The 21,332-nt window shown below is 49.3% G+C and overlaps 3 protein-coding genes and 1 long non-coding RNA gene across 5 annotated transcripts in view; all 4 read right to left on the minus strand.

Moving 5' to 3' along the window:
- fgd1 (FYVE, RhoGEF and PH domain containing 1) overlaps positions 1-475 on the minus strand; it is a 25,172-nt gene extending 24,697 nt beyond the window's left edge. The window contains exon 1 of the mRNA XM_041049586.1: positions 1-475. This exon is cut by the window's left edge and continues 410 nt beyond it. The gene's annotated coding sequence lies outside the window, so the exon portion shown is untranslated.
- A 1,023-nt stretch (positions 476-1,498) lies between these two features.
- On the minus strand, positions 1,499-3,236 carry LOC121189470. Its single transcript, XR_005894896.1, has 3 exons — positions 3,130-3,236; positions 2,329-2,489; positions 1,499-1,618 (listed from the first exon to the last, which is right to left on the minus strand). It is a non-coding gene; the product is annotated as an uncharacterized LOC121189470 (long non-coding RNA).
- Positions 3,237-3,599: 363 nt separating this feature from the next.
- On the minus strand, positions 3,600-6,088 carry LOC121191518. The gene is made up of 7 exons (XM_041052685.1): positions 5,817-6,088; positions 5,083-5,256; positions 4,782-4,939; positions 4,449-4,647; positions 4,199-4,295; positions 3,908-4,079; positions 3,600-3,772 (listed from the first exon to the last, which is right to left on the minus strand). Exons 1-7 carry the CDS (start codon positions 6,086-6,088, stop codon positions 3,600-3,602), a joined length of 1,245 nt encoding a protein of 414 aa, XP_040908619.1.
- A 1,554-nt stretch (positions 6,089-7,642) lies between these two features.
- mecp2 (methyl CpG binding protein 2) lies at positions 7,643-21,332 on the minus strand. Of its 2 annotated transcripts, XM_041049599.1 has the most exons (6): positions 21,301-21,332; positions 15,722-15,911; positions 15,367-15,575; positions 15,072-15,265; positions 14,811-14,947; positions 7,643-13,607 (listed from the first exon to the last, which is right to left on the minus strand). In XM_041049599.1, exons 1-6 carry the CDS (start codon positions 21,330-21,332, stop codon positions 11,289-11,291), a joined length of 3,081 nt encoding a protein of 1,026 aa, XP_040905533.1. In that variant the 3' UTR covers positions 7,643-11,288. The 2 variants fall into 2 exon arrangements, with proteins under 2 accessions (XP_040905533.1, XP_040905541.1); XM_041049607.1 differs by lacking the exon at positions 21,301-21,332 and having other exon boundaries at positions 15,367-15,578; positions 15,722-15,985.

Genomic DNA, 21,332 nt, shown 5'->3' on the forward strand with positions numbered 1-21,332 from the left:
TAGAGTCCATGTGGACGTCAGGCCGGAGCAGAAGTGCCTCCCCTCCTTCACCCTCCCTCCCTCTCTCCCATCTTTTCCTCTTTTCCTCGTCTTCATTCTTTAGGGAGACCGAACTGTGCGAGTCTTCTCCTCTCCATGTCCGTCTCCACGTCTCCTCGGACTTCGCTGACCTTAAAGGATCCACAGAACCCGTCAGGAACCAGTTAATGTGATTCAGCAATAAAAACCATCTCCAGACCTGCTGCTGCTGCTCAGCTGGTTCCCGTTTCCTGTCGCTCACAGATCAGATCAGTGGCAGCGTGGACACAAAGGAAACTGCAAACTAACGTTTCCCAGAGGAAACGCGATCCAGAGTCGATGCGGCTCGTGGACTCAGCTCTGATCCAGAATCTGCAAACTCAGCTTCCAACAGCAGAGGCTTCACTTTTCCTCCAACTTCACACTTTCCCTGATTTCTCCTCCTGCCGCTGCTTCACCGCAGACTCTTCCTCTCATTCCAGCGTCAGTTTGTCCAGACAGAGACAGACAGACAGGCAGGGACAGGCAGACAGGGAGGGACAGACAGACAGACGGTTGGTTGTCTCTCTCTCGGCAGCCTCAGTCTTTTGTGTGAAAATCTGATCTGAGCTGCAGACCGACACCACAACTCCTCCTCCTGCGTCCAGACATCTGATCCCAGACCAGCTCCCGACCCCCCGCCCCTCCCCCTCCCTCCCCTCCCCCCTCTGGTCTGTTTCTCATTTTCTCTCCGTCTTTCTTTTTTTTTCTGAGGCTGAAATTTGAAGCAAAACTGTGAAGAAAAATTCCAGCAGGGTTTTTTTCCTGTCCTCTGTCAGAGTCTGATCAAAGTTCGGTGTAAGTCCAGCAGAGCACCTGTGAGCCAGCAGAGGGCTCCAGCAGCCGCCACGTTTCACAGCGACTCAGCATCTTTAAACCTCAGAGACGGATCTGAGTCCAGCTCAGTCAAGATCCCGTTTGGTGGAGTCGTCACTCAAAGGCGGGTTAATGTGAAGTGTTGGTGGAACAATTCTCATCATACTGCACTGACCGGAGAGTCTGGGTGGAGTCAGACCTCCAGGATCCTGCCTCCAGGATCAGGGCTATCAGGGGTCGGACCCAGGTAACCGCTCAGTGAGGCGTTCACGGCCTTCCTGCTCGCTGACTCTGCAGAGAGCAGCAAGAAGAACCAGACTCAGGGCGGACTGTGGAGGACTGGAGCTTCGTTCAGACAGTGTGTGTGTGTGTGTGTGTGTGTGTGTGTGTGTGTGTGTGTGTGTGAGTGTGTGAGAGAGAGAGAGAGGTCAGAGGTCAGCCTGTAGTTTGATCTCCTCCCCTGCTGGATGATGGCAGGGTGCGTTTGTTTCTCAGCTTCATGAGGGAGCAGTGATTTTTGTCCTCCATAGAGGGGTGGGGTTTAAGTGTCACTGACTGTTCAGTCCTCTGGGGGTGTGTTTGATTTGTGTGCAACAGTTTCTCATGTCACAAACACGTCTCTGTTTAAAACTGCTTTATTGACACGAAGGGACGAGTTTAAAACACGAAGGCTGCGACTGCATCAGGGCGACGGCGGCGTGAATCAGCGGGTCTCAGCTCGTCGGCTCCTCAGGCTGTAACGCGGCTGAAAAGAGCAGAGGTCAGAGGTCACACAGGTAAATCCTGTACAGTTCAGTTCTAATCCTTCAGATTTCAGTCCTGGCAGGTTTGGTGACACCTGTAATCAGAAACTCTTCTTCTCTGGATGAAAATCATCAACAGAAACCTTTCCTCTTTAAAATGACGAGCCGCAGTCGCAGAGCCCGCCCCCTGCAGGTGATCGATCAGTGTAAATATGTCCGCTGCTGGACACGCCCAGTGTCTCAGCATCACTGCGTCTTCAGACAGCGTCACACCGTGTTAGTGTCTGTGGATTCAGATCTCAGACTCCCGGTCCTGCAGCTCAGACCTGAATCAGCTGTTCTCACCTTAAATCAGGAGTTATGACATCATTTCTACTGTGGAGCCAATCAGGGCCCAGTCTGAGACTGACTCAGTGCGATGTGGATGTGGCAGGACACATCTGGTGTCCAGCTGTTTTTAAAATGTGTTTAAATTTAAAGTTAAATAGATGAGCTGAGACTGTGGAGGAACCAACACAGGCAGAGGATCTTTGACTGACAGGTGGTCGATCAGGTGGTCGATCAGGTGATCGATCAGGTGACTGACAGGTGATCGGTCAGGTGATCGATCAGTGTAAATATGTTTCAGTGGTTAAAGCTGAAAAAGGATCAGAGCTTCACACTGAAACTGAAACCAGCTGTGACACCGTCAACAACCTGTAATCACACCTACCTGTCTGTCCTCCACCAGGACGCTGTAGACCAGAGGGGAGGACGAGGGGGAGGACGAGGAGCGAAGAGGACGTCTGCCTGGACCCACTGAGGCATGATGGGTAATGTATAGCAGCGGAGTGGTGTCAGCTGCTGGGCTGAGAACACTGTCAGTACTCCAACCTGCACCACACACACACACACACACACAGCGAGAATAATACACTACATGGCCAAAAGTATGTGGACAGAAGGCTCCAGCTGTTTGTCTGAACATCAACAGGAAAAATATTCAGTCTATGATCTCAGAGTCTGAAGTACTTCACCTGTGGTCCAGCAGGAGGCGCTCCTAAAATCAGCTTTACCTATTGCTGCCATATTGATCAGCGATAAAAATGGTGGAGGACAGCATGGATCTGGACTCTACACTGCACATGGTAAAATGGTCAACACAGATCAGGCTCTGACTCATCTGAGGAGCCAGGTGAGCCCCAGGTGAGCCCCAGGTGAGCCCCAGGTGAGGCCCAGGTGAGGCCCAGGTGAGCCAGCAGAGGACCAGAAACCAGGGGAGCAACGTCACCTGTCCAACTTGGGCTGACTGAAGACTTCTCACCAGACTCATCCTTCATCAGATAAAAGTGATAAAACACCTGCTGCGATTCTCAACGCGCTGCAGCTGCATGAAACCATGACTGTGCTGCATCTCAGTTCACATTCATTCATTCATGGTGCAAACCTGCTGTTCCTTTAGTCTCTCAGCCTGACTGCCAACCCAACACTGATCAAACTACAGCTGACTGCTGAGACAGAGACAGGCACTGACCAGTGTGTGAGAGGTGAGACAGGTCTGAGCTGTCTGTGTCCTTTTCTTCTTCTTCTCTTCTTTCTTCGTCCTGCGTCCTCCTCAGCGTCTCCTCTCTTCCTCTGCTCTCTGATCTCTGGAAAACGAAGTTGGTCAGACTGAGAGACACTGTCCCCTTCACCTGAGTCCTGTACTAAGAAGCAGGATCTGCTGTTAGCCAGATCACTTCAGGTTTAACTCTGGGTCACATCACCGTGGTAACTAATGCTGCACAGCCCAAACTACTGACCAATCAGATCACTGGAAACACTGAGTCATCGTTCCTACAGGATCCTGACAGGGACAAAAGAGTTTCCAGTAAAGTGCTGAGTAATGAAGAGCGTCGGGTCTGTCTGTAGGTGAGTGGACGGTTTTCCTCACTCAGCCTCTGTCACATGACCGAGCTCAGAGCAGGTAAACCCACAGAGAACTGAACCAGGTGAGAACCTGCTTCATGGTCCAGGTGATGCAGGACATTCTCTGTTAGACTCAGTGAAGACAGACAGCGAAGACACGTCCTGGTGTGCTGGACTTCGTAGTACAGGTCTCAGATCTCTGAGTGTTCTCACCTGCACATGAAGCTGATTCTCCTCCATCTTCTTCTTCTGTCTCTCCTCTAAACACTCTGCAGACAGAAGGAACCAATCAGCTGCGTCACAGCCGCAGTTCCTCTGACATCCACCAGATGCTGCTGTGATCAAACTGACTGACAAAGTGTTTCAGCAGGTTCACTGAGCTTCTTCGTGCAGACTGGTCTCACCTGCGCGCTGCAGCGCCTCCTGCAGGCTGCGCTGCGTCTCTCTGAGCTGCTGCAGCACCTGCAGACTCTGCTGCACGGGGTCTCTGTAGCGAACACACACACACAGCAGGACGCACACTCCGACACAAACCATGAAGCGCCGCAGCACACTCACGTACACGCTGACCAGCTCCTGAAGACAGAGGACAAATAACAGGTCAACATACAACGTCAACACGTGAGGCGTGCATCAGGTGTAACGTTAGCGTGTTACGTGAACATGTCAGGTTCTGAGCGGCAGCTGATACTGACCATGTGTCTGTGCTCAGGATGATCAGAGCTCATCACAAACTGGTAGATCTTCCTCTCCAGGTAGAAATTCAAACACACCAAACCCAACAGCACCAACCTGTCAGCACACACACACGCACGCACGCACACGCACACATACACGCACACACGCACGCACACACACACCCACACACACACAGCCTCATTCATTAGTTACAGTGAATAATTAAGCAGCTCTGACAGCTCCACGCGGAGGTGGAGGAGGAGTTACCTGGCTCTGGAGGAGCGCTGGGTGGAGGTGAGGAGGAAGGAGGTGCAGAGAGCGGCAGCGTTGTAGCAGCAGGAGCTCAGACTGTGAGCCTCCATCATAAGGAAGCTCTGCAGGAAGGAAACTCTGTTAAAGAGCTCAGACAGCGCCACCTGCTGCTCCCTGGAGACACTGCTGAGCTCTGAGAACACCGCCCGCAGGCCTGAGAGACAGACAGGTGGACGGAGAGAGAGACAGGTGGTGAGACAGGGTCTTTCAGGCTGTTCATAAATGTCTGAGGCTATGTGTATTTTTTAACCTTTGACCCCGAGGCTTTAAAGGCGTGTGTGTGTTTACCCTGTGTGGAGTCTTTCAGGGTGAGTCTCAGCTCCTCCCCATTGTTCAGCAGCTCCTGCTGCGCCTGCAAGGCGCTACTCTGGGCCTCCATAAGCTCCTCAGCCATCTGCCTGGTGGACTGAAGCTGCTCTGCTACACCTGCTGAGCTCTCCGTTAACCTGAGACACACACACGGTCTTACCTGTGTGTAGTTCACCTGTGTGTAGTTCACCTGTGCGTAGTTCACCTGTGCGTAGTTTACCTGTGCGTAGTTTACCTGTGCGTAGTTCACCTGTGTGTAGTTCACCTGTGTGTAGCTCACCTGTGCATTGTGTTTTCAGCTCGGCTCTGCCACGCTTCAGACTGCAGGAACTGACAGATGGAGTGAGTGTGGGTGAAGAACTCTGTGTAAGTGCTGAAGGCCACAGCATCCATCCCACCTGTACACCTGCTGACCTCTGAGCCCTCAGGGCATGATGGGAAATCCCTACCTGAGCTGACAGAGAGAGAGACAGGTGAGCTCAGTCAGACAGTTTGATGTTCATTCTCATCTGACTTATAATTTAGTTCAGTTTATTTCTCTGTTAAGTTTCCTCTAATCTTACAGAAAATCTGACAGAAAATCCTCAGACGCCGTCACACTATGGTCTCAGTGTCCGTCTCTGTCTCAGTGTCCGTCTGTGTCTGTCTCTGTCTCAGTGTCTGTCTGTCTCTGTCTCAGTGTCCGTCTGTCTCTGTGTCTGTCTCCATACGTGGAAACACGATAAATACCTGGACGCTGTGAACTCTCTCCTGAAACACCTGAGCCCTGCTCCATTCCACCTGCACAGACCCTCGTCCCTGCAGCAAGTCTCTGAATCTCATCTGACACTCATTCATCACACGTTTCTGCTGGAACCATCTCACCACAGGAAAATCACAGCTAAAACCAACAGGTGTATCACGAGGAGTAAGTATGATGCGGGGGGGCTCGTGTTAAACAGACGCGGTCTGACGCGGCTCGGTTACCTGCTGTTCACACCTGAGCTGCTGTACAAACATCCGTCTGTCTTTTACCTGCTCAGGTGACAGTGGGTGAATCTCAGCGCTATCTGGCTCTGGCTCTCTGACGTCATGTCCTTGCAGCGCGTGTCCAGGTGCTCCAAAGCTCGCGCCCAGCACTCTCCGTACCTGGGCTGAGAGACGAGGCTCTGCACGCGCCTCAGCTCCATCCTGCCGCGCTCTGAGTCCGGACCGGAGCCGGAGGAGGACAGTCCGGAACCGGCGCGGAGCCCGAGCATCACCGACACGCTCTGCAGCAGCAGCATGGAGGCTGCACGCGCTGCCATCTTCACCTGTCTGCAGGTCAGTCTGCTCAGCCAATCACAGAACCGGATTTTTAGCCTGTCAGAGGTCACCGAGGGGTCACGACGGGTCACGTTTCTTTGTTTATGCCTGCACGTTGCAGGTCAGACTGACACGTGAACGCGTTTCACTACATCTTCATTTTTCGTGCGTGTGTGTGTTCAAACTGACATGTCGACACTACGTCAGGGGGCAGCAGTGCATTGTGGGATCTGAAGTCAGTCCTCAGTCCTGCTCAGGCCCGCGGGTTCCTCTGGGGGGCGCTGGAGTCTCGTCCTCTGTATTTGAGGGACAGGGTTTTTCAAACTACTGCTGTTTGTCACTTGTGTTGTTCTGAGCAGGGACCAGTGACGGCTCAGTGACTCTGAGACGCAGGCCTCAGCTCCGTCAGCCGACCGCAGGCCGAGAGGCTGCACCTGGATGTAATCCTCCAAAGTGTGTTAATGTCAGAAACTGGTTCAGAGTGGATCCTCCGTGATCCACCACAGAGACAGTCTGATGTCTACAACAACAACAACAACAAAAACAACAACAACAACAGGAAGAACACGTGAGCTGAAGCTGCTTCATTAAGGACACAGCAGCTTCAGGAGGAGAAGCCACTTTCTCTTCTTTAGTCGTTTATCAACTGGGAACAAACCAGAAGAATCCGACTGAGCGTGTGTGTGTTCTCCTCAGTGTGGAACTAAGTTCTCTTTATGATGTGGTTCCTCGTTCACCATCAGCAGACTTTAGTTTCCTGTTATTTCTTCCTGTTTCTTTATATTTGATAAATCAGTGTGGCTGTTGTTATTTCTTCCTGCAGGGGGCAGCAGTTTTCCTGTCGTCCTTCCGTCTGGATCCACAGAGTGGAGCCAGCTGACCTGCAGTGACCCTGCAGCCTGAGGGCTTTGGGTTCTGGGGGCAATTACTCAGTATAGTTTAATTTGGACTAAAGCTCAGGCAGCAGATTATTCTCCAGCTGAGGAAGAGGAGGGTGATGTTTGTCCCAGCAGAGCTGCATCATCAACCAGCCCACGGGCCCCGGCCCCGGCCCCCAGCCCCTCTTGTGGTCCTGGTCTTGTGGAGGGACAAACTCTAAGACCTGAAATGTTTTAGTTAATGTTTGTTGCTCATGTGTTGTACAGCTGTGTTTCATTAAATGACTTGAATGTTTTGCGTGTATTAGAATGAACAGAGAAGCCTCAGTGAGGTCATATCATCACAGGAGAACCGGAGAGTTATTTCCTTCAATAATCGATTGATTGATCAGTGAAATTTAATTCAAATAAACTGACACTGAGAAAATATTCACCAGTAAAGTTTTGGTTTGATTTTTCATTTATCAAACTTCTGTCAATCATCTAATCAGTTAATCAGCGAATTATCTCAGGTCCTGATTGGGTTCTGGAGAAATAATGACGGACACATGTCGTGGGGGTCGACGGGGCCCCGTGTCCCAGAGAGGCAGTTCAGTTCAGCCTGTGATGGAGGCCGGTGTGTGTGTGTGTGTGTGTGTGTGTGAGAGCGGAGCTCCAGTCAAACAGTCAGACCACAGATCAGGGGACAACAAACGCTTTTAGTTAGAAAGAAAAATAAGAAAACAGGTAAAAACTAGTTTTGTCTACAGCGACAGTGTATTGGAGTTTCCACTGAATTCCAACCAGAGTAAAAGCAGAATATTCATCCTCAATATTAGCAACTATGAAGTCACCACACACATCACTACTAAGTCTAGAAACACAACATGGCTTGGCTGACATGGTGGCTTCTGGCAAGACGCACAATATTATAGGCACTAAACTCTGGAACATGCAATATGGTGGCTGGTTACTGTAGTTTGTGCCGGGTCGAGTCCTGTGGAGTGAGTCCGTTCACAGAGGGATGTTTGATTTCTGCAGCTGCGTGAGAGACTGCATGCTAACAGGTTCACTGCTCTGAGCAGACTGGGCAGCAGGCGGAGCGCCGCGTACGCAGGGGGGAGGAGGCTCAGGTGGATAGAAACAGTGTCACCTGTATGAGGTCATCATGATGCAAAAAGGTGACTGGACGAGAACTTTAAAGAACGAGGCACATTTATTTTATCCAGGATGAAGACATTCACTTTTTTCTGGTTGTGGGTGAAAAGCTCAATTTTCCAATGTCATTGCTAAAGTGCTGGAGCCCCCCCCCCAACCCCCCCACACAGAGAAATCAGAGACTAAGGTGCAGAGTAAAGTTTACTGATATCAGAACGACTGAGCGTTAACATTCAAACAGAAGCTGTAAGTTCAGATCCGAGAGAGATTCAGACACGCAGAACACGCCTGAGCCGAGGAGCTAACGGCGGCTTTCCTCACGTTCCTCACACACGAACGTCACAAGGAAATCCATGTCAGAGCTACAGAAAAACTGAGAGAAGTCAACTACGACTCCCAACATGCATTTCACCAACAGACCACCAATCACAGAGCTTCACGTTCATGGAAAGATGTTGCTGCTGAGAAAACGGATTCTGGATGAATTCCATAACCACGGAGACTGTTTCCTGTTGCTCCAGCTGTTTTAGTGTAATTTACTTTAATTTGCAGTTTCATTGTCTAAATATCTGCAGCGTTTCTGTCGTAATGTTTCTGCCACGTTTTTCTGACTAAGGTTCAGTTTCTTTGTTTAAGCTCTGATGTTTGTGGGTGTGCTACATGGTTTTTGCCACTAGGCGGGGCCTTTGAGTCATCTGAGCAAGAAGCAGCAGAAGAAGAACTGAACCAAACAGACTGTTTAAATGTGTGGAAGCAAAATCATCTCATGTTTTGCCCCAGAATCCAGCCGAGTCTCTCAGGCTGAAGGGAACTTTCAGACCTGCTCAGTCCGGTTGGTACCGTTTGTTTGGGCTGAACTCAGCAGTCGTACTCCAGCTCTTAAGAGGATGTAGCCTCAATCCAGCCCCAAATCAATTCTGCAGCTTGTGTTGTGAACGTGGTCCAGTATTGGTTTTGCACATCCTCATAACTGAACAATACACATCACAAAATGCAGTTCAACACATGGCCAGTGGGGGCAGCAGCAGATTTAAATCAAACTCAGGTGTATACTCCCAGGATACCAGTGACCTGAGGCCGGTGGGAGCTTCTTTAGGACTTTGTTCGTGTGACTGAGAAGTGTTCATCAACTCATCCACAGGTTCAGACCAGAACAAACCACCTACAGGACTGGAAACACCCTGAGATGATCCGCTCTGGCTTCCACTCGTGGATGAGTTAACAGAAGTGGTGCGTCGTTGTCAGTGGTCACTCTTGGTACTGCTACTAAAAGACTAAAGACGTGTTTTGTGGCTTTGCAGAGCTGAACAGTAACAAACTGACCTCATGTCACTGACCAGGCAGAAACATATTCACATGTTCACCAATCCACTGCGAGCTAACATCCCTGTCCTGCGCCGAGCAGCCAGGAGCGCAGCACGAGAACCGCGTTTCTCTGCTCCATTCGAACATGAAACAGATGAAACCTTTCATGAGGACTTCCTGATCCTGCCAGTACCTGTAACTGTGGCCATGTTGCTTTTTCTTCACACTATTCCCTAGTTTTTTATTCCGATGGCACCTGCTCTGTATTATTGTGTTTGCCAGCTACTGAAAGTGAGAGCAGTTAAGAACACGAGTCCTGCGCTCACTAACTCCAGCTTTGAATATCGGCCGCACTTGTCTTGACTTGTTCTGCGCTCGTGAATCTCTCCTTCACGCTCTCAAATCTGGACTTACAGACTCAAAGTTAGTTTTCTGCTCAATTAATAGTTTTGCGTTGCCGTCTCCAGCCCATCTGACTCCGTATGAACCTGAACCAGACCTCGTTCAAGGTTTTACTTCTGCAGAACACCAACACGATGGACAGTAAAACCTCGACGAGGTCGACCCCTGCGTACGTGTCTCCAGCTGAATGCCTGCAGGGTCTCTGAGCGACATGCAGGCGGTTGATTGTACAAACTGGAGGAGTGCAAACTGTTCCAGACATTCAACACGAAGAAACAATAAACAGTGAGTCCATCTCCCACTCTTTCATTAAGACTAAAAACTAAAATAAAGCTACTGTAAAAGTGGGTTTGGTTTGATATTAAAAGTGCTTCCTTTGGAAACAAAAAGACTACCAAACAGAATACCAACAGAATCAATGAAGACCAGTATGGAAGAATCTCTAAACTGGAAGAACACGTCGCTTGAAATACTTGAAAGACAAATGAGGAGTGCTGGAGGTTTTCTTATCAAACAACTGACTCATCTGTTGTTCAGGTTTCAGTGTCTGACAGGACGAATCGAGAACTCCTCAAGTTCATCAAATATTTCAAACGATAATGGGTTTCAAAGACTCCATTCAGAATGAGGTCTATGTAGAGTCATGGATTTGATACAAACAGATTGGCTACCTGTACCTGGGGGCAGTCTGGAAGTGGATGGAAAACATTACTGACCCCCCCCCTTTGCTTGTTGTAGGTTTAATGGAAAATGAGGAGGAAAACAATTGTGAGATTTTCAAGAAACCAGTTTAAGGTGCAAACCGCCGCCCCACATCACCTCTGAGGCTTTCAGTCAAGGACTAGTTTCAGTGAGGGACTGTCAGTCAATAGGAGGACTTTTAGTGAGAGACCGTCAGTTAAGAACAGGACTTTAAATAAGGGACTGTCAGTCAGCAGCAAGGCGATGAGTAAGGGACCGTCAGTCAATAATATCAGAGTTTAAAGCTGTATAACAGAGACAAAACAATAAACTATCAAAATAAAAAATTTGAAAAAAAAAAACCAGGTTATATTCCGGAAGCAACGTTTTGTTCAGAGTAATGTGTTGTTAAGCGTCGGTTTTTAGTTCCAAACTACTCCCCCCCTCCCCACGGAGACTAGCGGGACACAACAGCTGCCTTTTGATTATATATACACACACACTTTTTTATCGGTTTTTCCTTTTCGTTTGTTTTTCCTAGAAAAAGACACCATCCGTTCTCCTCTCCAGCTGTCCGGGTCAGTTCTCTAATCCGGAACTTTACAGAGTCTCCAGACAGAATCAGACGGAGCAGAAGCTGCAACAGTCCTACCAGCTCTGTGTGACGCTATCCTTCTATCTGAAAACAGTGTAAAAACATTAAACCTCCATGAACAGCCCAGTTACACTCGTCTTCCACCTGGTGCTGACTCAGTCCGTCAGTCTACCGATCAGTCAGCCTGTTCACTGGCCCAACCAATCAGCTGACTCTTTCGCTGACGGCAGTCCGTGACTCTACGGTTTCCTCTCGGCTGGGGCACGGGACGGCGGACTGGGGGACGATGTCTCTGAGCTCCCTGCCCTCACCTGCTGCCTCTGGCTCTGCCCGGAGCCTGGCCCTACCGTCTGCCCCAGGGACAAGGCCGACACTGGCCCCGGCTACTCCAGGAGGTCCAGTAGGCATGGAGCTGGGAGGCCTGGAGGTGCTGTTTGATCCTCTTTCTCCTCCTAAAACCTCTCTGCTTTCCGATGTCACGGCTGACTCCCCTCTCCCCTCCACCCTGACATCTTCCACACTGACATCTCGGCTCGGTGGCAGGCTGCCTCGGCCAGGCCGCGTCGTGCTCAAATCTTGGGGCTGTTCACTCTGGTTCTGCTGAGCAGGGACCAGATTGGTCCTGGTTAGGCTGGGAGATGACCGGTGGGATGAGAGGTGCTGCACATGGGGCCTGTTGAGCTGAGGGTGAGGCTGAGGGCACAGCTGTGTTTGAATCCGCTGAAAGTGTGGTTGTGCTTGGGACTGGGCTGGCCTAGGCTGGGAGAGAGACTGTCTGGGTTGTGGTCTGTACGGAGACTGGAGTTGGTGTTGCGAAGGGTGTCTCATCTGTACGTGGGGCTGCGCTTGATGCCTGGGTTGCAAGTGAGGTTGAGATTGGGCTGGGGTCCTGGACTGCTGTTGAGGCTGACTTTGGGCTGAGGTCCTGGACTGCTGTTGGGGCTGACTTTGGGCTGAGGTCCTGGACTGCAGTTGAGGCTGAGTTTGGGTTGGAGATCTGGGCTGGGTTTGAGGCTGCATTTGGGCAGGGGTTCTGGGCTGCAGTTGAGGCTGAGTTTGGGCTAGGGTTCTGGACTGGGATTGAGTCTGAAGTTGGGTTGGGGTCCTGGCCTGGGGTTGGAGTTGAGGCTGCAGTGACTGCCGGGGCTGGGATTGAGATTGCTGTTTGAGCTGGCTTTGAGGTTGAGATGGGTGCCTGGGCAGGGTTTGAGGTTGGAGTGCTGTGGAGGACTGGGTTTGTGGATGCGGATGCCTTGTTTGGGGAGGATGAACATGCAGAATGGATGGGGACTGAGGAGGGTGTGGCTGAGGTGGAGCATGCTGAGCCTGAAGCTGGGTTTGGTGCTGGCCTTGGGACTGGACAGGCTGTGTCTGGGCTTTTTGGGGGGACGCCTGGGCCTGACCGTGGGTTTGGGACGGGGGTTGCTGGGGTCGTGGCTGGGGCAGGACATGCCTGGTTGGAGAAGACTGGGGTGCTGGATATCGAGGTGCGGCTTGGGGCTGACTGGGAGACTGGATCTGTGGATGGTGTTGGGGACGGGGTTGACCTTGATGGCGTGGTTGAGGGGGAGGATGCCGAGGTTCAGGCAGGGACTGAGGCACAGACTTGGACTGTGGTCTGGAAGGAGCTTGCTGGGTGTGCAGCGTTTGTTGGGTGGTGATCAGAGGTACAGTCTGGGACTCAACTTCAGGCCTGGACTGGCTGGAGGGTGCTGGGTGTCCAGAGGCTGGAGGAGGAGGAACAGGAGGAGGAGGCTGATCCAATGTGGAGGCAGAGGACTGTTGGTGGCGATGATGATGATGGTGGTGGTGATGATGATGGTGGTGTTTGTGAGGTGGCCGGTCCTTCCTTTTGTGGCTTTTTGATGGACTAATGCTACTGCTGCTGCTGCTACTCCTTCCTCCTTCCTCTACTCCCTTATCGCCTACATCTTCACCCACTTCCTCTCCTCTGCCTCCTCCATCACCAGCTGTTATTCCCGTTTTCTCCTTGTGCTTCCTTCCTTTATGTGTCTTGTGTCCATGTGATTGGCTTTCTTCTAAAGCAGTGGGCTGCTTCTGTGATTGTGATTGGCTCTGCTCAGATTGGGTAGCCTGAGGCTCTGAAGTTGGGGTCCCCTCCCCAACAGCTTCTTCCCCCTCTGCTGTGGCCCTCCTTCCAGTCTCAGCTGTCGTAGCAGCTGGAGTCTGAACACTCTCCCTCTCCTCCACAGTCTCTCTTGTTTTGCGTTTTTTGATTGGCAGAGCTGTTTCCTGGACAACAGGTTTGGTGGAAGACTCCTTGGCTGCTCTCCGTTTGGCCTCAGCCGCTAAGATGGCAGCGGCAGTGTAGCTCCCAGGTGTTGAGCTACCAGAGGCTGATGCCGAGGAGGTGGATGCTGTGGCAACTGATGATGCCGCTGAAGTCGAGGCTGGTTTCCTGCCCCGTTTCTTGGGGGCAGTTTGTGGCGGGGGCGGAAGTTCCTGTTCTGATTTCCTTTTCCTCCCGGGACGGGACTTGGGCACCAGGGCAGGAGACACCATCTGCAGGGGAATTGCCACATTAACAAATAGCATTAGCATCAACATTGTTACTGCTTTTAAAAATCTTCAACAATAATAATACACTGTGTTATGAAAGGTCTTAAAACTACACACATATCCACCTGAGTTAGTAAGGGTCTGCTCTAGGCAGTTCTTCGAGATCCTCATCATGAAAATCACAAATATAATTGCACAGCCTTGACAAAGTGCACAGCACCTGTTACAAGACACCCTTAGGTACAAAGTCATGGGTCCTTTCCAAGTACACAAAGCACACGTAGACTATCCTTGCAAGAATAAACGACTTGTAGACTCAGGAGTCTCTAAAAACATTCCTTCCATCACCTGATGGCGTCCCCAGACAAGGTGAGCAGTTTGTTTCCAGTTTGGCCAAACTCGCTCTCTTAGTCACTGTTGGAACTTTTCTGACTCATAGTCCATTCTCACTGTCTCAACACACAGGTCTTTATATCTCTGACCACAGAGATGACAGTGCCCCTGCTACCTTTCTGCTGATTCATGAGTTCCTTGGACTAATCAACCACTAAAGGCATTTTCCTTGAACTTCCTCTGGGGTGTGCACAACCTTGTTCTTAAGCTGCTACCACAATAGGCAACTCCAAACAAGTACCGGAAAGCTTTGAACAAGGGTCCCATGAATTCCTCACCCTTCCACACTGAAGACCCTGCACACAGGCTGTTTGGCCAGATGTTCCCAGTTCAGTGTTACTGTAAGTTTGGATTTACCAGGTCTGTCTGGCAGCCTCCCGCTACTATCTGATTTCACTGACCACCATGTGGTATCGGTTAGCAACTCTGCTACTGTCTCCCTCAGTAGGGAGAGGCTGTGCTTACCTGTCTTGGCTGATTCATAAGGGTCTTTAAACAGGTACCTCACCTGGGACCAATTTACCTTTGATGGCCTACAAAGAGTTGCTGAAGGATTGCTGTGATGGAAAAGGGAAACACAAGCCCCTCCACCACAACATGGTGATGATTCATAGATGAGATGATGCCTTAAAGATGTGATCATTGTAACGATATTCTAACATTTTTTGACTTTTGATATATTTATGTGTGTCAAAGGCCAGTTTTGTTTTGCTGCTTCGATGGAAGAATTATGGGAAGTTGCTTGGGAAAAGTGTATTTATGCTGGTTAGCTTATTGCTGTGATCCTTAGACTGAATGACAGACCAGTCATACCTTTGAGGCAGTGGAGGTGGTGCCAGTGGAGGACTCTGCCTTGCTGAAGGGCATCTTGACCAGCAGTTTGCCCGGAGTTTTCTCAACCACGCGCTTCATGGCCACGCCCTCTGTAGCTTGCCGCATCTTCCCACTGCCTACACAAACACAACGGAGGATAAATACATACACAAAAAGCTGAAGAAAACGAGATGCTTACAAACTCTGCTGACTGCTGGGGTCAAAATAATGACTTCAGTTTTAGTGTCAGGCGCCTAGTACCTTTGGGTCGCCCACGGCCTCGTCCAGATGGTTTCACCACCTTCGTTTTTTTGGGGGGACGCTTCTCACGCCGGGAGGGGCTTCCACGTCCAGTGACAGTGAAATCAAAATCGTTGGGGTCAGTGGTTGTGTCGCCGACCTTCTGGAAGTAGGCAATAAGTTCCACCTTGGAACGAAATGCCTTCCCTTCCGAGCTAAACAGTGACACAAAAACAAACATCACTGAAACTGTGCTATTACTGCATGCCATCAACACAGGGGGACCAACACAGCATCGGGGGTGGGTGTGGCTTACTTGATCAGATAGACATCAAACTTCCCCGCAGAACGTCCAGACTTTCTTTGTTTGAGTTTGCGAGTCCAGCCTTCAGGCAGCGATGGGTCGTCGTACAGCGGTCCGCGGTCCCGGATGATGGAGCGCCGCTGCCTGGGTGAACCTGCGGACTCACTGCCGCCCACAGATTCTGACCCTGGCTCTGACGGGCCTGCCACCGGCTCCAACACCTGCTGGAAGAAGGTAACATGAAACCAGGTTTTCATCCAGAACATGCTTGTATCACATAGGATAAAGTGTTAAAATTCAGTCCCTACAGGACTCCACCTGTTCTGGCTAACCTCTGACTCCTGTTGTTGGCAACACCTGTCTTTACCTTGCTCTGTGGCTCCGCCCCTGTCTGTGACTGCAGTCGGACTGTTGTAGCCGTTGATGTGGTCTCTGTCCCCCGGTCAGCATGGCGACGCTCCCTGCGGGCCTTCTTGGTCTTGCTGTGGGACCTGTCTCTCTCTCTGGTGGGGGGCTGGGGGTCGGCAGCTCCCTCCTCTCCCTCTTGACCCTCCTCCCTGTGAAAAACAACATTCATGACAAATAAATGTTTCCCTTATATGTCAGTCTGGCCTCCTTTCTCAACCACGCCCACCTCACTCAGTGATTGGTCAGCTGTGTGGAGGTGAGAAAGTGGGTGCAGTCTGAAGACGATAAAGACACAAAGTTGCTGGAAGGATCAGGGAAAGGGATCTGGATCGCGTGAAACTCTCTGAATCAGCTGTTTTTCAGGCGCTCTTCGTCCGTCTGATTTTGTCTCAGGTCCATTTCTGCAGTAAAGACGTCGGAGACGCTGTGGTTTCACTGGTCGTAAATGTATTTCAAACAGAAATTTTGCAAGTTAAACTGGACCGACTCGCTAGCCTGGCAACATTAAGCTACAAACAACCCATAATGCATCGCTCTCTGTGAAGCCTATGTGACTCTGGTTCTGTCTTCATTCAAAAACAATAACTGATGTTGTCAACATGTTATCGTTCTGACCCCGACTTTTTCAAACCTTATCTGCAGAACAACACATCATCTTATTTTTGGGCGAGTTCAGTGGTTTGTTTGACACAGAATGAGTGACAGTGTCCCTGAACGCACCAACAGGAAGTTTTTAAATCAGCCTTTGATCTGAACCTTTAAAAAGACTCTGACTAATCATCTCCTGTGGTGGATTCTCTCTGCAGCAGGTTTCAGGCTGTGCTCAGAGACAAAATGAAACTAGAAGCTGGAAGTAAAAAAGACGTAAACAGTGATGATTGTGCTGTAACTTCACACTTTACTCGTCATCTGTATGAACGTTTCAGCAGGAGAGCTCATCCAGGTGGCTGTAAACAGGAAGTGATGTTTACAACACCAGAAACAGGCTCTAACAGCTGATGTCTCCATAGACACGATCCCTCACCTGTTCTTCTGCTTTTACTTTCTTGCTGTCTTTGACTGTCTTTTATTTACAGAAGTGTCCACTTCTCCTTTGCTTTGTAGTAAATATGTCTTATTCTTTATTAGGCTGAAACTAACAGATACTTTCATTGAAGATTAATTATGAATTCTCTTCATTAACGGACTGAGTCCAGTGTGACATCATCAAATGTTTTGTGAGACCAACAGTCAGAAACCCAAAGTGATTCACTTTATTTATTTATTAGTTTATTTAACAGGGACGGTCTGCGTCGATAAACCCTGCTGTAAATACATCAGTTATCGTCTGTGGCCCCGTTACAAAGTCTACTAAAGAGCAGAGGCCTGCAGGCCCCGGGGCCCCCTTCAGTGATCCATTGATCCAGTCATGGCTGAAAGTGATGCAACAGCTGAACTTTTCTGATGAAACAGTTTTTCCTGTTTCCTAAAACTTCAAATCACTTGTTTGTGTGTCAGGCTAAATCAGATTCATGTGTTAATAAACAGGTTTTCTTCTGCACCAGGTTTAGACAGGTATGTGGTCTACAGGTGTGTGAGCGCATGTGCTGAGCCGCCATGACGTCACACGGATATAAAAACACTGAAGGTCAGGATTCAGCCACAGCTGTGTCTGAGTGACTACATCAAATATTATTTCATCTCCAGTTCTTTTGTATTGAAAGATCATGAACGCTGCTGGTCACATTAGTCGATTAATCGAATACAGAAACATCTGATAACTGCTCAGATTTTCGTTGTCTCCGATTATAAACTGAAGATCTTAGAAATATAAAAGAATAAAATAAAGCTAAATAAAAGCAGTGGAAAATCATCTTGGTTTCTCACAGTCCACACTGACGTCTTCAATCGTCATCTTTAAAATCCTAAATATTTTCAATTATCAAAACTGTCAGCAGGTAGGTTTTTTGACGTCTTCATGCTGGGGGACGTTTCCCACATGTAGAGTCCACGGATCCAGAACAAACCACCTCTCAAAGGAAAGTCTGAGTCGACACCAAAGATCCGAGGCCAGAAATTTCAACCACATCTCACAGTCTTCAGTATCAGTCTGCTGGCTCAGGTGTGAGTCTAAATACTGTTCTACTGCCAGAGGTATGATTCTGATGCAGATACTGACCTGATAATTATTTTAACCACGTCACACCTGGAGCTGATGTGGAACAGGTTCAGGCAGGTAACAGGTAAACGCCTGCTCACCCAGCATTTCAACGATTACACAGAAAAACACGTTTCTCTTCGGCTTTTTCTTTGGAAACATTTGACTTCAGGCCTCAAACATCCTTCAGTGTGAGGAGTGAAGTGCGATGCTGAAGTGATCCCGTCTCGTTTCTGCTCTGACTGAAAGCAGACGCTGCTTCAGTTTCAGTGACACACGGAGAAAAGTCTGGAAACTGTTTCCACTATTTTCTGAGCAAGTCTCTGCAAACGGAACAACTTGTTAATGTCATGGTATTTACAGACGTGTCTCAGTATGTCCACGGGCCGCACTGTGATCAGATCTCGTCATGTAAATTAGGTGGGCGGGGCTAACAGGTGCAGCATCTCAGGATGTTAATTGCTGTCTGCTACTGAGAGTGTGTCCTGGTTTTTATCATATTCAGGATGTGAGGTTTACATGGACCCTGAGAACACATGATCACTGTGGTGTCCAGGTGTCTGTGTGCAGGTGTGTCCTGTTCCCTCAGCAGAATGAACAGTCTGCTTTCTGAACTCTGCTGGATTTAACTTCTCCATTCATATGTTTTCACTAGTTTTTATTCTTACGTGTGTGAGTAAAAGTTCAAAGTCTGACTTTTAGCTGTTTGATAAACGCAGGTCCTGGTCCTGGTCCTGCTCTGGTCCAGAACCTCACAGACTCACTGATCCCACTTTTTTCTCCTGGCACAGCGGCAGGTGGTCCAAGGACACCGGGTCCTGATGTGATCCTGTCTTTGAAAATATTTATGTGAGGTGAAACAAGGTCAGAGACGCTGCAACAAGTAGTCAATCAATTAAAATGAATCACAAACTAATTGAATAATCAATTAATCAGGAACGTTCCTGATAAAAGTGAGTGTGGGTTTCTGGTTTACAGCTGCTGTGGCTGTTTTTTGATAAGTTAAAGTTCGCAGGTTAAATATGATGTTTTCTCAGCTACAAACAAAAGAAAAACGTCACGGGATCTTTTCAGTTTGGCCTCGTTGCGTTGTGTCCCGGTGTGCATCCACGGACTGAGCAACTGATTAACTAATGGAAAAGAAGTAATCAATTCAATGCCCACGTGTGAATTTTTTAACAACAGAGTTTTGCAGCAAAAGTTGCTCTGAAATCACCGTTCACATCAGGTTAGAGAAAAAAATGAGGAGCTATGTAAAATGGATTTCAGACTTTTTGCTGTTACACTGACAGATGTCAGCATTTGCTTTTCCAACTTCCAACATTTCCATATAAAAAGATGTCAGGTGTTTCCACCTTCAGGTGTGAATCCACCTGAGACGCACTGAGGACGCGTTTGAGATCCGATCCCTCAGACCACACTGGGAGGTGGTCTGGGTCTCACAGGTGGACCGCCTGCTCAGCTGACGTCCTCTGTGTCCTGCAGGTCGTGTGAGATGGATTCGTCCATAGAGAAATCTGAGGAGTGCGTGGAGCAGTCTGGGTGATCTGGTTTGACTGGGACACACCGAGGATCAGACCCAGTCTGTGCTGGTTTGAGTTCTTCTTCTTCTTCTTGTACTTTCTGACGCATCAGGTACAGGAAGTGCTTTGCTGTCTCTGGTTGAAAACAACAACAACATCTGGTCTTTGCAAACAGAAGTGATGTTCGTGTTTACTTGCATATAGAGCAGAGATCTGATCACAGGTTTCAGGGGAGACGCAGGTGGAGACGCAGGTGGAGACGCAGGTGAATGCCAGGTGAGAACTGGGCCTAAGTCTGATTCCAGCTCATATCTAAACCCAGAGCAGAGTAAAAATGCTTCTGGATAAATATTAAATGTTCCATGTTGAAAAACTAAAGCAGATTTGTGGAGCAACTGTTTGGTTTTAAAGGCAGAATGAATCTGAGATGAACAACACGTGGCCGGTCCCCATTCAGTGCCTGCTGATCAATTCTAACATAAATCAACAACTTTAATCATCAGCTCAGGGTTTCAGTCATCTATCAGTCATCCATTCTCTGGTGTCACTTCCTGTTTCTCTGTTTTCTAACATGCGTGTGTGAGTATAATCCGGAAAAAGCACTGAACGCAGTAAAATGTCCCTGAGACTGTGACTCTGTCATCAGATCATTATCACAGACGCTTTACTGTGTAAACAGCAGTTTACTGTTGGACGAGGTGAATTTATTATGGATTCATCTGCTGATTCTTCTCTGGAGTCCCTCAGAGCCAAAGTCAAACTTCAGTGTTTGTTTCCTTCCAACAGCTTTGTACAACAAATTATTAAAAATGAATAATAATAATGCAATTGTTCAGATAATAATATCATTTGCAAACCTGTGAATAATTTCACATGAAAACGAAAAGTTGTGCTTATTAACTTTCTATCAATTCAGTAATCGATTAGTCGACTAATAGTTTGAATTTACAGTCGTTTAATTTTTAACAAAGCTTCAACCACAACAACTACAAACTCCTTTATGTCGCTAATACCCCCCGCACCACACACACACGCGCACACACGCACACACACCACCAGACCCCCAAGCTGGAAAACACAGTGCGTGTGTTTCAGCGTGTGTGTGAGCTGAAGCTGCAGGTGGAGATGAAGCAGCAACCACAGGAACAGGAAGTGAGCTGCAGAGGAAACTGGGACACACACACACGGAGTGTCCTGTACTCACACAGTGACGGGTTCGACTCCCACCCTGGTACACACACACACACACAACACACACATACACTACTGCCTGGCTCAGCGGCTCTGAGGCAGCCGGATGCTAATGGGAGTAATAACGTGTATCAGCCCGCGGACCGTACGCCGGGGTGCGCGCGCGTCTGTGTGTGTGTGTGTGTGTGTGTGTGTGGGGGGTGTGGGGGGTGTGGGGGGGGGGGGGGGGGGGGGGGGGGGTTAACACAGGTTACTGAGCAGCCTGACTGTTTGTTCTCCTCATGAAAACACTCTGTTTGCTAACCAGTTAGCAGCAGTTAGCTCCCTGTCTGTCAGGCGGCGGCGGGCGGAAACACCGCCGGTAACCGGGGCTGTGTTGTTTGCGACGGTCACGCCACCGCCTACCACCGGCCTGACTTCCCGGGTAGCTGTGTGGAAGTCGGAGCGGCCCGGCAGCGCACGAGAGAGCGGGCTAAGCTAAAGCTAACCTCCGCTCCGGCTACAGCAGCTAAAGTACAGACTTAGCAGTAAGTTGGTGACGTATTCCCGCTAACCCCGCTCCGCCGCGACAGGCCGCGGAGAAAACCAACGCACTTTTACTTCAATAAAACACACGACAGAAAAAGCTCGGCGGCGGCGGCGGCAACGGCGCTTTAACGGAGGATAAAATGTAAAAAACCCACTTACAGTCTCTCCTCTCCGCTCTCCACGGCGGCCAT

Source organism: Toxotes jaculatrix, chromosome 2 (genome assembly GCF_017976425.1).
Source record: "Toxotes jaculatrix isolate fToxJac2 chromosome 2, fToxJac2.pri, whole genome shotgun sequence".
NCBI lineage: Eukaryota > Metazoa > Chordata > Actinopteri > Toxotidae > Toxotes > Toxotes jaculatrix.

Coding starts and splice junctions, on each gene's coding strand:
- LOC121191518 (XM_041052685.1), bottom strand. CDS start 6,088: ATGGCAGCGCGTGCAGCCTCCATGCTGCTGCTGCAGAGCGTGTCGGTG. Junction 4,940..5,082: donor GCTGAAAACACAATGCACAG/GTGAGCTACACA, acceptor TGTGTGTCTCAG/GTTAACGGAGAGCTCAGCAG. Junction 4,080..4,198: donor ATCCTGAGCACAGACACATG/GTCAGTATCAGC, acceptor CTCTGTCTTCAG/GAGCTGGTCAGCGTGTACGT.
- mecp2 (XM_041049599.1), bottom strand. CDS start 21,332: ATGGCCGCCGTGGAGAGCGGAGAGGAGAGACT. Junction 15,912..21,300: donor GAGAGCGGAGAGGAGAGACT/GTAAGTGGGTTT, acceptor TGTTTTTCACAG/GGAGGAGGGTCAAGAGGGAG. Junction 15,576..15,721: donor GGGCGGAGCCACAGAGCAAG/GTAAAGACAGGT, acceptor TTCTTCCAGCAG/GTGTTGGAGCCGGTGGCAGG.